The 16,468-nt window shown below is 40.6% G+C and overlaps 1 protein-coding gene across 15 annotated transcripts in view; it reads right to left on the reverse strand.

Annotated features, from left to right (window-relative positions):
• SMARCA1 (SNF2 related chromatin remodeling ATPase 1) overlaps nucleotides 1-16,468 on the reverse strand; it is a 98,001-nt gene that overhangs the window by 41,799 nt on the left and 39,734 nt on the right. For all 15 annotated transcript variants that reach the window (XR_011385338.1, XR_011385339.1, XM_017349732.3 and 12 more), the window contains 3 exons: nucleotides 16,285-16,417; nucleotides 12,686-12,834; nucleotides 6,263-6,382 (listed from right to left, as the gene is read on the reverse strand). Coding sequence is in view for 13 of the 15 variants with exons in the window: in XM_017349732.3 (XP_017205221.1) it covers nucleotides 6,263-6,382; nucleotides 12,686-12,834; nucleotides 16,285-16,417 (402 nt within the window). In the remaining 2 variants the exon portion in view is untranslated. The remainder of the gene's footprint in view (nucleotides 1-6,262; nucleotides 6,383-12,685; nucleotides 12,835-16,284; nucleotides 16,418-16,468) is intronic.

Genomic DNA, 16,468 nt, shown 5'->3' on the forward strand with positions numbered 1-16,468 from the left:
GACAGTATGGAAAATAAATTTTATAAATTACCAATAGTTTATCTTTCTCAGTTGGAATGAAAAGAAATTAATAATAGTTCAAATTAATTTTCTGAAAGTAAAGTATTTGAACATTTAGCCTATACTTATTTGAAGGTATACATATTCAAATTTGAAGAAAGCACTAAAGGCCAATTCCAGGACTTTCAAAAACAGAAAAAATCATGATGATTTAGTTTGTTTTAAGCAAGAGTAAATTAAAACTAATTTATCCAAGTTAATTTATTTAGGATCAATGTCAACCATCATGAACTTCATTTACCAGGTATAGTGGTAATATAATGCAATTGGTTCAACAAATCATACCTGAAAATCTACCTCAATTTATAATTCTCTGGATTTATAAACAATATTCTTTCAGATTTTCTTTTTCTTTTTATTTTTTTATTTTTTTATTTTTTGACAGGCAGAGTGGACAGTGAGAGAGAAAGACAGAGAGAAAGGTCTTCCTTTGCCGTTGGTTCACCCTCCAATGGCCGCCGCGGCCAGCGCGCTGCAGCCGGCGCACCACGCTGATCCGGTGGCAGGAGCCAGGAGCCAGGTGCTTTTCCTGGTCTCCCATGGGGTGCAGGGCCCAAGCACTTGGGCCATCCTCCACTGCACTCCCTGGCCACAGCAGAGAGCTGCCCTGGAAGAGGGGCAACCAGGACAGAATCTGGCGCCCCGACCGGGACTAGAACCCGGTGTGCCAGCGCCGCTAGGCAGAAGATTAGTCTAGTGAGCCGCGGCGCCGGCCTCTTTCAGATTTTCAATTCTCTTCAAAAAGTAATTTGAACCTGTTGGCTGAACCTATCTAGAAAATATGAAGGAAAAGAAATAAAACAATCTCAGCTCAGAATATTCAAAAATTCTGACTTTAGATGTCATTATTACTCTCAAACATTACACAATAAAAGAGCAAATAATCTCAATTTTTATTAAAAGCTCTATATATCTGTTTGTCATTATTTTGCTGGAAGTAGAAGCATAGGAAAACTTGTTAATAGAAATAGTTTACTAAGTCTCATTGTGGAGAAGATGCTCCAATGACTTTTAGACTGCACTATTTAGTGTTTTCCACTTCATAAAATACTTATAATACCAATATGCTTATAAGAATGATTAATAAAATTCATATCACATAATGAGAGCTACGAAGCTCATTAGGAAGGCAATTTCTATTCTGTGCAGAGGCCGCCACCTCGATCTCAGCAGGATAAGACAGTTAAGATTACAGATACAACCAGACAGATATAAGTTAGGAAACGAAGAACTATCAGCTACAATGATAGTGATAAAGCATTATCAGCACACTATCTACTAATGGCACATTTCTCATTTTTCAGTAAAATCAAGACCTAAGAATGAGCTTTTCACTTTAATTCATTTCCATCAGTTCAAAAACACAATTATTTTATGGAACAACCTCAACAACAAAATAATGACAAAACTGGATTATAACTCAACAAAATAAAAACTACAAGTACATATTGATAAATAACAGAATATATAAATCAACTAGAGAAAAGAGTAGCTCTTTTTACAGAAAAATCCCAATCAAAAACTCTGGATGGAATGAGGGAAACACAAAATTGTCCCGAGGCAAACACCACAGTACTAACTCTTGCAGGGAAGTTCCATCAATTAGATGATAAAAATCAGTGGAGTCAAAGTTCTGGGAATATCTCCTTCAAGATTATTTATCAAAATGGTAACTTCACGGTAGAGAAACCCGGCAGGTACTGTCGCTCCCCGTCTTCGTGGAGGAACGACACAGGACCCTGCGTTGTTCTTTTGTCTGCTCGGCCCTCCCCGGGTTTGCTGCTGGTTCTTCCCGGGTTGGCTACCGACCCTTCCACCTCCGTGGAAGGGCGGTTCCCCCTGCCACTTTCCCCACTTCCGCGGGGGAGAGGCACACCGCCGGCCGGCTCTCTCGGGGGCTGCACAGGTGTTCCTTCAGATAGATGTTCCTGGTGCATGTTGTCTCTCTCCTCCTTTATAGTCCTCTTCCGCCAATCCCAACTCTGCTACCCACACGCCGAGTACGCTGCTCTCCTCCAATCAGGAGCAGGTCCTACAGTTTATTGGTTGAACTGGAGGCAGCTGTGTAGAAGCTGTTACTCCTCTCCCAGCGCCATATTGTGGGAGAGCAGATGCATAGAATAAGTCTTAATTCCAGTAACAGTCTAGTCCGAGTTGCTCCCAGTTGCTCCCCACAGGTACCACCTCAACAAAGTGATCACATTTCCTCCCCAGTAATAAAATATAACAGCATCACATACTCCCTGATATGATGTAGTGAGGATATAATATGCTTTCTGTGGTATTCTTGCCCCCATATGCATCGTCTCAGTCAAATCATGAGAAAATATTAGAGAAACTCCAAGAGAAACTACAGAGGAACTGACGAATACTCCTCAAAAGTGTCAAAGGAGGCAGGAGTCTGGCATAGTGGTTACGTCATCAGTTAAGACACCCGCATCCCATATTGGAGGGCCTGGGTTCACATTCTAGCTCCACTTCAATTCCAGCTTCCTACCAATGCAGATGTTGGAAAGTGGCAGGTGATGGCTCGAGTAAATGGGTCCCTAACACCTACATAGGAGACCTAGATTCAGGCCACTGCTAGAATTTGGGGAGTGGACCAGCAGAAAGAAGTGTTCCCTCTCTCTCTCCCTCCTCCCTCTTAAATAAATAAATATTTTTTAACTGTCATGGTCATAAAAGACAAGCAAAGAGTGAGGAACTGTCACAGATGAGAAGATAGGAAACTGAGCAACAAAAATGCAATTCAGTCAAGAGAAAGAGAAGAATGCCACAGACTAGGAGAAAATTTTACAGAAGACATAACTGACTAAAGGATCATTATGCAAAACCTACAAAGAACTCTTAAACTCAACAATAAAAAAAAAACAAATAGGGGCCGGCGCCGTGTCACAGCAGGTTAAAGCCCTGGTCTGAAGTGCTGGCATCCCATATGGGTGCCGGTTCTAGTCCTGGCTTCTCCACTTCCGATCCAGCTCTCTGCTATGGCCTGGGAAAGCAGTGGAAGATGGTCCAAGTCCTTGGGCCCCTGCACCCACGTGGGAGACCCGGGAGAGGCTCCTGGCTCCTGGCTTCAGATCAGCACAGCTCTGGCCATTGCAACCATCTGGGGAGTGAACCAGCGGATGGAAGATCTCTCTCTCTCTCTCGGATGGAAGATCTCTCTCTCTCTCTCTCTCTACCTCTCTCTGTAACTCTGTCTTTCAAATAAGTGAAATAAATCTTAAAAAAAAAAAGAAAACAAACAGGGGTGGGCACTTGACACAATGATTAAGATGCCACTTGCAATGCCCACATCCTAAACTGAGTTCCCAGCTCCCAGCTTCAGCCCGGCTAGCTCTGGTTGTCGTAGGTATTTGAGGAGTGAACCAACAGATGGAAGAGATTTCTTCTTCTTCCTTTTCTTTCTCTCAAATAAATAAAATATTTTTTTAATTTTTAAAAGAAAAAGCAATTTAAAAATGGACCAAAGAAGCTATACAAGGGTACCTCAAAATGTTTGTGGAAAAGCAGAATTAAAAGACATTTGGTGCAAAAAGTTTTTGAACTTCATTAATATTTTTTACATAGCATCCATATTCCACAAACTATTTTAAGTATCCTCCAAAGGATGGTAATTAAGTATGTGAAAAAATATTCATCATGTGTCATTAAGGAACTGAAAATCTGGGGGCAGATCGTGGCATAGCATGTTAAGCTGGAATACCATATGGGCTCTGGTTCATGTCCTGGCTGCTCCACTTCCCATCCACTCCCTGCTACTGGCCTGGGAAAGCAGCAGAAGATAGTCCAAGTGCCTGGGCCACTGTCACCCACATGGGAGACCCAGAAGAAATTCCTGGCTCCGGGCTTCTTACTTGAGCCTGGCCCAGCCCTGGCTGTTGCAGACATTTGAGGAGTGAACCAGAGGATGAAAGACTGATACTTCTCTCTCCCCACCCTGCTTTGCCTCTGTAATTTTGCCATTCAAATAAACAAATCTTTCAACGAACAAGGAATTTAAAATGTAAAAAAACAGTGAGAAATTACTGTACATTAGAATGGTGAAAATTTAAAACACTGCTAACACCAAATGCTGGTGAGGATGTAAAGCAACAGGAACTCTCATTCACTGCTGATGGGAATGCAAAGTGGTACAGGTACTCTGGAAGACAGTTTGGAAGTTCCTTATGAACTATACATACGCTCACCACAGGATCCAGCAATCATGCTCCTTGGACTTTACCCAAAGGGGTTAAAAATTATACCCACAAAAAGCCTGCACACATTTCATACAAGCTGTATTCTTAACTCTGAAGCAACCAAGATGTCCTTCAGCAGGTGATAGATAAATATACTGTTGTGTACTCAGATGATGGAATATCACTCAGCACTAAAAAAGACCTATCAAGCCACAAAAGAACATGTAGGAAAACTAAATAAATGTTACTAAGTTAAAGAAGCTACCTACAACTATATTACATTTTGGAAGTGGTGAAACTATGGAGTCACTCAAAAGATCAGTGGTTTCTGGGGCCTGACAGAGGGGAGGGATGAAGAAGTAGAGCACAGAGGATTTTTAGGGCTGTGAACCTACTCTGAATAATATTATAATTGTAAATACACATCATACGTCACTAGACATTTCTCAAAAGCCACAGAATATACCACACCAGGAGAGAATCCTAACAGAACTGATGGCTTTGGATGAGAATGATGTACTAACATTCTCACAGATCCATGACGTCACGTATCACTCTGCTGTGGGATGCTAACAGGTGGCAAGGCTGTGCAGTGCTGGGGGAGGGTATATGAGAACTCTCTACTGTCTTCTTCATGTTGTTATAAACATGTAAGTGCTCTTTAAAAAACAAAGTCTAGTTTTTAAAAGATGCAATGTGGGATGCTATATTAGCTCCCCTCAAAACCAAAAGGATACTAGGAGAAAAACTTGTTAACACCCTGGCCTGAAGCACCAGCATCCCATATGGGCGCCGGTTCGAAATCCGGCTGCTCCACTTCCACAGCTCTCTGTTTGTGGCCTGGGAGAGCAATGGAAGTTGGCCCAGGTCCTTGAGCCCCTGCACCCGCGTGGGAGACCCAGAAGAAACTCCTGGCTCCTGGCTTCGGATAGGTGCAGCTCCGGCCGTTGTGGCCAATTGGGAAGTGAACCATCGGATGGAAGACCTCTCTCTCTGCTTCTCCTCTCTCTGTTATCTTTCAAATAAATAAATAAATCTTTAAAAAATTGTGCTAATATCCTAGACCTGAAAATTATGCTAACATGTAAGTTGTTAACATCAGGGAAAGCTGAGTGTGAAAGCTGAGCTGCTTTTACAACCATTCTGTAAGTCTAAATTCATGTCAAAATAAAAAGCTTTAAAATTACAGCCTTATTTTCAGCTTAAAGAACAGAAATACAACCTTCACTTCTTCAACAGACCCTTGCTGTCCATGCAATATCTTATAATGCATTATTTTATAAATGAGACCACATGTAACAAAGTCTTTCTGGCATTTAAATAACTAAATGTTGATAATATTATTCCTCCTACAGTTAATAGTATCAGGCATTATTCTAATTATTTCATGATTATTAACTTCTTTCATCTTCAGAATCACTCTGTGATATAACTACGATAACCCCCATATCATAGGTGAGAAAACTGAGTACCCAAAGTCACTTAACTGAATTAGTGATAGAATTGAGATTTAAGCTCCAGATTTCAGGAACTCAATCACATTCCTAAACTGCTTCCCAGGAGCAAAAGTAGTAATACAGGTTGAACATCCCTAATCCAAAACCCAAAATCAGAAACTTTTTGAACACTAACCCTCAAAATATTTTAGATTTTAGAGCATCTTGGACTTCAGATTTTTAGATTAGGGAAGCTCAACCTGTCAAAGTCTATGCAAAAGTCTACCCCAGAAACTCCAAAATATGAAACACTTCTGGTCCCAAAACATTTCAGATAAGGGATACTCAATGTGTATACTCAGTGTGTGCAGCAGCAGCAGCAGCAAAAATGATGATAATATAATGATGAGGATGATGATGATAAGCCAAAATATACTAAAGATAGCCTTGCACGAGATCTCTTCACCAACGATAAAATGTCACTTAGAGCAGAGTATTATAACACATTAAGCGTCAGTGTTATTTTATGATTGTCACAGGAAGAAAGGTTAATTTGAGGGTCTGTTGAGGACAAAAAATTACCTTTTGTTTTTCTCTATAATCTTCTCCTTCAAACTTGTACAAACTTTGTTCAACGTCCATTCTAAAATTCCTTAGAGAAGACTCTCCCATTTTCTTCAAGCGTTCATTCATCTCTGCAGTCTAATGTTTAATATAGTAAAATGAGATTATCATTATATTTCTTATAAAATTTACAGATTCTCTCTCTTTATAAAAGTCAGGTTTTGACATAAAATATCCAGTCTGTTCATTTGTGAACTAAAAATGCAATGTTAACATCAAACATTAATGTAAATTTAACTTGTTCAAGGATTTTAAATACTTAAAGGTGTTTCTCAAGTATTCTCATTTCAGCTTTAAATCTTTTTTTTTTTTTTTTTTGACAGGCAGAGTGGACAGTGAGAGAGAGAGACAGAGAGAGAAAGGTCTTCCTTTGCCGTTGGTTCACCCTCCAATGGCCGCCGCTGCAGCCGGCGCACCGCGCTGATCCGATGGCAGGAGCCAGGATCCAGGTGCTTTTCCTGGTCTCCCATGGGGTGCAGGGCCCAAGCACCTGGGCCATCCTCCACTGCACTCCCTGGCCATAGCAGAGAGCTGGCCTGGAAGAGGGGCAACCGGGACAGAATCCGGTGCCCCAACCGGGACTAGAACCCGGTGTGCCGGCGCCGCAAGGCGGAGGATTAGCCTATTGAGCCACGGCGCCGGCCAGCTTTAAATCTTTTATCATTGAAGATGAGCCATGTGAAAATTTCTAATGGGACAAACAGTTCATGCTGAAATAAAAGTAATGTTGGAATAAAATAACACCTTTTACATAATGACATGAAACATACTAAGACAAGATTGTTCAAAATGCAGAAGAGACCTCAAAAATAAAATCATCTAAAAAGCAAACTTAACCAATTTGCAGGATACACGAGTGTAGTTACTACGGTTTAGATATGATTTGATCCTTCAGAGGGTATATATTTTAGAAGTGTGGGGCCGACGCCGCGGCTCAACAGGCTAATCCTCCGCCTTGCGGCGCCGGCACACCGGGTTCTAGTCCCGGTCAGGATGCCGGATTCTGTCCCGGTTGCCCCTCTTCCAGGCCAGCTCTCTACTATGGCCCGGGAGTGCAGTGGAGGATGGCCCAAGTGCTTGGGCCCTGCACCTGCATGGGAGACCAGGATAAGTACCTGGCTCCTGCCATCAGATCAGCGCGGTGCGCCGGCCGCGGCGGCCATTGGAGGATGAACCAACGGCAAAGGAACACCTTTCTGTCTCTCTCTCACTGTCCACTCTGCCTGTCAAAAAAAAAAAAAAAAGTGTGGGCCCCAATGTCATGTGGAGTGAAGGAGCAGGATCTTTAAAAGATGGTGATTAGGTCTTTTAAAGGGTTTAATGCTTACTCTGCGGAGCAGGTTAGGGCTCACAGGAATACATTCCCATTCTTGCAGGGCTGGATTAGACCCCATGCGAGGGAACGAACTTCCGACGTTTGAAGTCCATTGTTTTACATCTTAATCCTATCCCCAACATTTCTGAGGTAGATGAGGCTTTATGAAAGTTTTATTGGCAGGCACTGTGGCTCACTAGACTAATCCTCTTCCTTGGTGCTGGCATACCGGGTTCTAGTCCCAGTCGGGGCGCCGGATTCTGTCCCAGCTGCCCCTCTTCCAGGCCAGCCCTCTGCTGTGGCCAGGGAGTGCAGTGGAGGATGGCCAGAGCGTTTGGGCCCTGCACCCGCATGGGAGACCAGGAGAAGCACCTAGCTCCTGGCTTCAGATCAGCACAGCACGCTGGCCGTAGCGGCCACTTGGGGGGTGAACCAACGGTAAAAGGAAGACCTTTCTCTCTGTCTCTCTCTCTCTCACTGTCTAACTCTGCCTGTCAAAAAATAAATAAATAAAAAGAAAGTTTTATTGAAAACCAAGTATTGTAAGGTCACTTTTAAGGCTTCTTTTAAAAGTTAGTATAAAATATTTGCATGTTTTTGTTTTGTCTCCTAGTAGGTTCTTGACCAAATTTTGATTACATCCCAATATAAAGTTAACTTTTCTCATGGTGTTGTATTTTGTTGAACAGCACTCAAATTCCTTGATATTTATTTTGTGCATAGCCTTATCCTTGGTTATTTCCCTTTTCATCTTTCCTGCTTACTTTCATGCTCATTTCTCTTTCTGCAATGCACACAGCATCTAACTCCTAAATAAGCATACTTCAACAAGACTATAGATTTCTGATTCATTGATGGAATAAGTACAGTAGAAAGGTTTGGCAATTTAGTTAAGGTGTGTTTGTCTTTTTATATGTATGCCTACTTGTTATTCTTATATCTATCTTAATTAAAACTAGAATCTGAGACTTTGATATACAAAAGCATAAGTGAAAATTTCTAAAAAAATAATAAAACCTACTGATACTGAAATTGCCACTGGTAGTTGACTTTTAAAAATACATATAAACATATTTAGAAACCCAGTTTTTACATATGTTAACAGATATACATTAGGCAGTACTAAATAATACTGTGGTGATGGCAATAAGAAGTTTCTTTGCCCTGGTTCTTATCATCCTTGTGTTTTGTAATCCCCTACAAATAGCATTAACAAAACTGTGCCATATGTTTTTTTCTTAGTATTCATAAATTTTAAAATGGAAAATCATTTTTACTAGTTGATGTGATGTGGTATATGGGCAAAATTCTTATTAAACAGAAATTCAGTAAAAAAAAAGGTAAACTAAACTGAGTTGGCTTATCAAATATGTTTTATAATGATAGTTGTCAGTCATTATAAGCAATTATATTCAAAGACAAAAAATGGACTAATTTGCTTCCATTCTTTATGGAATGTTTGCAATAAAATTCCAAGTTGTTTGGAATCACATTATTGCTGCTTTACATCTTAACTCATGTACCAGAGTTAAACTAAGAAAAAGAAAGAAACATGGACTTCACCTATTATCCAGCTTTAGATATTACAATAAGTGACTCTTGAGTCTTTCCTTATTTATCTGTCATAGAATATTCTGTTACAATTATTTTTTAATCTGAAAAATTAGCTTGCTTCTTCCTATCAGAGAAAAGAGTAGTTTTGTTTTGAATTCTTTTTTACCTTACTCACTACAAATAGTCTTCGGGGGCCGGCGCTGTAGCGCAGTGGTTAAAGCCCTGGCCTGAAGTGCCAGCATCCCATATAGGCGCCAGTTCTAGTCCCGGCTGCTCCTCTTCCGATCCAGCTCTCTGCTATGGCCTGGGATAGCAGTAGAAGACGGCTGGGGACCTCTGACCCCTGCACCCACGTGGGAGACCCAGAAGAAGCTCCTGGCTCCTGGCTTCAGATCGGCGCAGCTCCAGCTGTTGCAGCTATCGGGGGAGTGATCCAGCAAATGGAAGACCTCTCTCTGTCTCTACCTCTCTCTTTGTCTTTCAAATAAATAAAATAAATCTTTTAAAAAATAGTCTTTGGTGACTTTCAGGTAATGATGTGATATTAACACATTAAGTGTGTTTAGATAAATAACCTGCAAAGGCTAAGTCAACACTTTGCTTTGTGGAGTTTTTCAAAATGAATGGATTTTTAATGTATTTGTGGCTTATAAATTTTAACAGCTGAGCTATGAATCCCTGACATTTTTTATTTGCAACCAAATTGCCACAAAGCTTAACTAAATGATGTTTAATTCTATGTAAGCATAGAGGGGACAGAAGTGAAGCAAAGCGAATTTTGAGCCAGGATCTGAATTCCTTAACAGGAATATTCATCCTACGTCTGAACATGTACAATTATACAGAACTTTTCTCCAAATGAGAATTCCACTAGGTTCAAGATAAGTTTGCAGGTCGGCGCTGTGGCTTAGTGGGTTAAAGCCCTGGCCTGCAGCAACAGCATCCCATATGGGCACTGGTTCGAGTCCCAGGTGCTCCACTTCCAATCCAGCTCCCTGCTAATGTGCCTGGGAAGGCAGTGGAGGATGGTCCAAGTCCTTGGGCCCCTGCACCCAAAGGGGAGACCCGGAAGAATCTCCTGGCTCCTGGCTTCGGATCGACTCAACTCCAGCTGTTGCAGCCACTTGGGGAGTTACCAGAGGAAGGAAGACCTCTCCCTTTCTGTCTCTGCCTCTCTCTGTAACTCTTTCAAACAAATAAATTTTTGAAAAAAGATAAGTTTGCTAAATACTGGACTGTATTTCTCATAAATATGCTAGTTTGTATATTTAAAATCAAGAAATAAGGCATTTAGAAAAATAACACCAGGGCTGCTGTTGTGGCATAGCGGGTAAAACTGCCACCTGCAGTGCCAGCATCCAATATGGGTTCCGGTTCAAGTCCCAGCTGCTCCTATTCCAATCTGGTTCCTTGCTAATGCACCTAGGGAAGCAGTGGAGGATGGCCCAAGTGCTTGGGCCCCTACACCCACGTGGGAGACCTGGAAGAAGCTCCTGGCTCCTGGCTTCGGATCAGCTCAGCTTCAGCTGTTGCGGCCATTTGGGGAGTGAACCAGCAGATAGAAGGCCTTTATCTGTAACTCTACCTCTCAAATAAATAAACAGAATCTTAAAAAAAAAAAAGAAAAACAACACCTTTATCATCTGACATCAGTTCTAGTAATTAAAGTAGCCCAGATTTTCAGACTGAGACAAGATCAGTTGTTTGGTATTTTTGTTTAGTTGTTTATTTGAGTAAACACAGACCTCTTTAGAGATATAAAAGTGCTACATGAAAAATTCTGTTAGCAGACTCTGATGTCTTCTTAACTTCCAGATTTTATAAATAGAAAAATTAAAGAATTTTTAAGAACAGAGCCTGGCGCTGTGGCTCACTTGGTTAATCCTCCACCTCCGCAGGCGCCAGCATCCCATATGGGCACTGGGTTCTAGTCCCGGTTGCCCCTCTTCCAGTCCAGCTCTCTGCTGTGGCCCGGGAGGGCAGTGGAGGATGGCCCAAGTGCTTGGGCCCTGCACCCGCATGGGAGACCAGGAGGAAGCACCTGGCTCCTGGCTTCGGATCGGCGCAGCGCGCCAGCCGTAGCAGCCATTTGCGGGGTGAACCAGCGGAAGGAAGACCTTTCTCTCTGTCTCTCTCACTAACTCTGCCTATCAAATAAAAAAAAAGAATTCTTAAGAACAAACATTATAACAGTATTCAGAAGATCCATATTTTCCCTTGAGGTCCAGAAAAAAGTGATATTTTACCCTCTCTCTAAATTATGTGCTTCTCACAATTTAAAGTTACTTTCCAATAATGCACAAAATGAACTGAATCCAAATATGTGTGTTGATTTTTAATGAGACTTTTGGTGGGACAGTTAAGCCTATGTAATTATAGTTGCTCTCTCATGTATTCTATAAATATTTAAGGGATTTTTAAAAATTCTATATCATGTTGGTAGATCAAATATAACATTAAATTTAGAAACTCTAACCATTTAGGAAACAATTGGACATTTGAATACTAACTAGATATTTGATGTTATTAAAGAATTACTGGGTTTTTCAGGTGGGACACTAGTATAACGGTATAATGAATATGTCTTTGAGGAGTCCTTATATTTTAGAAATATGAATATGAGACCACAAAGGTTTGAAAAAACAGAATTAAAAGATAAGTTTATTTTGGTGCAAAACAAGCTTAAACCCATGCATAGTTATTTTTTTAATTTTTTAACAATTTTTTATTTATATAAGGTGAACAAACTTCATATATCTCATATATACAGACTTAGGTGCATAGTGATACTTCCCATGCTATCTTCCCTTCTGCCCATACTCCCACTCTGTCTCCTCCTTCCTTATTCTTTCTTTTAATTTTTATAGTGACATACTTTCAGTTTATTTTATAATCATAAGCTTAATCTTCCACTAAGTAAATAATTCAAAATAGAAGAAAAAACACTATTCTACAACAGTAGAGACAAAGGCTGTAAAGAATAATCAATTTTCAAAATGTCAATTTTGCTCATATATATTACAATTTGTTTTACTCTATCAGTTACCACATATCAGAGAAAACATGATATTTCTCCTTTGGGGACTGACTTATTTCACTAAGCATAATGGTTTACAGTCATGTGTAGTGGTTACAAGGGACATTTTCAATGAACTTTTTGAAGACCCCCTCATATATACAATTTCATTTTTTTCCTAACCCAATGCAAAAAAAAAACCCTTAAAAATGTAAGTCTTTATACGTATGGTAAAAAGGAAAATTTACTTCGCTTTTAAGCACAGTATTTTCAGTGAGCACTATTCAATAAGAATAAGAGTACTCAATTTTAAATCCTAGCCTTTCTCACCAATGTTTGAAAAAACCTAATCCACCCTAGAAATAAATAGGCAAGTTCTTAGAGAGAATGTAAGCTACTTGAATCACTGTTAAGTACAATGCAAGTACAGTAGTATGCTGAAGTATGTTGATTTTAAAACAATCCAACATAAAAACAGAGCACTATGGTAACTAACCTTCCTTTCTCCTCTTTCCAGAATAGTTGTAATATCTTCATCTGTCAGCTCGCTTTCCTTTGAAGCAAAAACATGGGTGGCTCCATGGCGGATCATCTGTAACATTTCGTCTTTTGCCAGCTTGTTAGATTGCTGGTCAATGAGTCTTCCTAATATAAAAATTAAAGTTGCATATATGCAATTATATTCCCAAGAGAGTATACCATATTAATTCTAATCAGACACTACTACATTTCATTGTACATAAAGCTTTGTAAAAACAAGAGAACTAGTGAGGTTTTTTAAAGATTTATTTATTTATTTATTTGAGAGGTAGAGTCCGAGAGAGAGAGAGAAAAATCTTGCATCTGCTGGTTCATTCTCCAGATGGCCACAATGGCTGAAGCTGGGCCAATCCAAAGCCAGGAGCCAGGAGTTCCAGGTCTCCGACACAGGTAAAGGGGCCTAAGCACTTGGACCATCTTCCACTGCTTTCCCAGGCCATAAGCAGAGAGCTGGACAGGAAGAGGAGCAGTTGAGATAGAAACTAGAGCCGCCAGGCACTGCAGGCGGAGGCTTAGACTACTATGCCACAGAGCAGGCCCTTGAAAACTAGTGACTTTTCAAAGTCATTTAATGAACATGCTTTCTATTTTAACATGAATTTCCTTCTGTAAAATTCCGTGAAAACTCCAGACAGGAACAGGATTTAGTCCAGCAGTCAGGACACCTGCACCCCCCATCTGAGTGCCTAGGTTCAATTCCTGACTCTGGCTCCTGACTCCAGCTTCCTGCTAGTGCAGACTCTGGAAAACAGAAACGTGGCTCAAGTAACTGAGTTCTTAGCTCCCATATGGAGACCTGGATTGCACTGCCAGCTACTGGCTCTGGCTTCAGCCCAGTCTTGGCCATTGGGGGTATGTGAGGAGTGAACCAGTGGATAGGACTACACATTCTCAATCTGCCTCTTAAATCAATCTTTTAAAAGAAAAAAATTTAAACCCAGAAGGACAATTTTTTATAATGTTCAAACTTTGTTTTTCAGATCAAACTTTTTTATATAGAAAGGAAACCTCTAATACATGTTTCCAAATCTTTTTTTTTGTTGTTGTTGTTGTTGTTATTTTTTTTTATCTTTTATTTAATGAATATAAATTTCCAAAGTACGACTCATGTGTTACAATGGCTTCCCCCCCCATACCGTCCCTCCCACCCACAACCCTCCCCTTTCCCACTCCCTCTCCCCTTCCATTCACATCAAGATTCATTTTCGATTATCTTAATATACAGAAGATCAGCTTAGTATACCTTAAGTAAGTATTTCAACAGTTTGCTCCCACACAGAAACATAAAGTGAAAAATAATAGATGATTTTTTTTAAATGATGATGAAATCAGATCAGACCTATTGTCATGTTTAATCCCAGTGAGAGTCAAGTTGGGAATTGATAATTTCTTTTTTTTTTTTTTTTTTTTACAGAAGATCAGTTTAGTGTACATTAAGTAAAGATTTCAGTCGTTTGCACCCCCATAGAAACACAAAGTGAAATATACTGTTTGAGTACTCGTTATAGCATTAAGCCTCAGTGTACAGCATGTTAAGGACAGAGATCCTACATGAGGAGTAAGTACACAGTGACTCCTGGTGTTGACTTTACCAATTGACACTCCTGTTTATGGCATCAGTAATCTCCCTATGCACCAGTTATGAGTTTCCAAGGCTATGGAAGCCCCTTGAGTTCTCCGACTCTTATCTTGTTTAGACAAGGTCATAGTCAAAGTGGAGGTTCTCTCCTCCCTTCAGAGAAAGGCACCTCCCTCTTTGAAGACCTGTTCTTTCCACTGGGATCTCACTCACAGAGATCTTTTTGCCAGAGTGTCTTGGCTTTCCATGCCTGAAATACTCTCATGGGCTTTTCAGCCAGATCCGAGTGCCTTTAGGGCTGATTCTGAGGCCAGAGTGCTATTTAGGACATCCGCCATTCTATGAGTCTGCTGAGTATCTCACTTCCCATGTTGGATCACTCTCCCCTTTATTTATTCTATCGGTTGGTGTTAGCAGATACTAGACTTGTTTATGTGGTCCCTTTGACTCTTAGTCCTTTCATTATGATCAATTGTGAACTGAAATTGATCACTTGGAGTAGTGAGATGGCATTGGCACATGCCACCTTGATGGGATTGAATTGGAATCCCCTGGTATGTTTCCAACTCTACCAATTGGGGCAAGTCAGCCCGAGCATGCCCCAAATTATACATCTCTTCCCTCTCTTATTCCCACTCTTATGTTTAACAGGGATCACATTTCAGTTAATTTTCAACACTTAAGAATAACTGTGTGATAATTACAGAATTAAACCAGTCATATTAAGTAGAACAGACAAAAAAAAATACTATGAGGGATAATGTATTAAGTTGTCCATTAGCAGTCAGGGCTATGCTGATCAAGTCACCATTTCTCTTAGTGTCCATTTCACTTCAGGAGGTTTCCTTTTTGGTGTTCAGTCAGTTGTCACCGATCAGGATTAGAATGGCTCACATACAGAAATCTACCAACAACAGATGCTGGCGAGGATGTGGGGGAAAAGGGACACTAACCCACTGTTGGTGGGAATGCAAACTGGTCAAGCCACTATGGAAATCAGTCTGGAGATTCCTCAGAAACCTGAATATAACCCTACCATTCGACCCAGCCATCCCACTCCTTGGAATTTACCCAAAGGAGTTTAAATTGATAAACAAAAAAGCGGTCTGCACCCTTATGTTTACTGCAGCACAATTCACAATAGCCAAGACCTGGAACCAACCTAAATGCCCATCAACGGTAGACTGGATAAAGAAATTATGGGATATGTATTCTTTAGAGTACTATACCGCAGTAAGAAACAACGAAATCCAGTCATTTGCAACAAAATGGAGGAATCTGGAACACATCATGCTGAGTGAAGTAAACCAGTCCCAAAGGGACAAATACCATATGTTCTCAAAATCTTTTAAAAACTAGATATTTTAGGGCCAGTGCTGTGGCACAGCAAGTAAAGCCGCCGCCTGCAGTGCTAGAATTCCATATGGGGACCAGTTCTAGTCACGGCTGCCCCACTTCTGTTCCAGCTCTCTGCTGTGGCCCAGGAAAGCAGGGGAAGACAGTCCAAGTCCTTGGGCCCCTGCACCCGCATTGGGAGACCTGGAAGAAGCTCCTGGCTCCTGGCTTTGGATCAGCTCAGCTCCGGCCATTGTGGCCATTTAGGGAGTGAACCAGTGGATGGAAGACCTTCTCTCTCTCTCTACCTCTGCCTCTCTCTCTACCTCTGCCTCTCTCTAACTCTGACTTTAAAGTAAATAAATAAAATCTTTAAAAAAAAAAACTAGATATTTTAGCTGCTAAATACTATCAGGTACTTTACAAGGCATGCTGTTAGTATTCAACTATAAGCTACTGGTGTTCAACTCCTCCATACAGTGAATACAAGGGTATCAACAAGGAAGATTTTAGTTTACATCTTTGACTTTCTTCTCTAAGAAAAGTGTGGTCAAACAATGTTTACTGAAAGTAATCCTGTTTAAAGAAAATCACATGTGTTTTTGCAGAACCCACTTAACAAAGTTTGTAAGCATAAATACCTTGTTGTATAACAATTGAATCAAGTCTCAGTTTTATCTCTGCTCTTTCCACAATCCTTTCTTCCACAGTGTTGTCGGTGATGAGACGGAATACACGTACTGGTTTCTTCTGACCAATACGATGAGCTCGATCCTAGTAGAAAGAGTCCTAATATGAGATATTGGATATCCTGGATAAAATTTA

This window comes from Oryctolagus cuniculus, chromosome X, assembly GCF_964237555.1.
Source record: "Oryctolagus cuniculus chromosome X, mOryCun1.1, whole genome shotgun sequence".
Lineage (NCBI taxonomy): Eukaryota > Metazoa > Chordata > Mammalia > Lagomorpha > Leporidae > Oryctolagus > Oryctolagus cuniculus.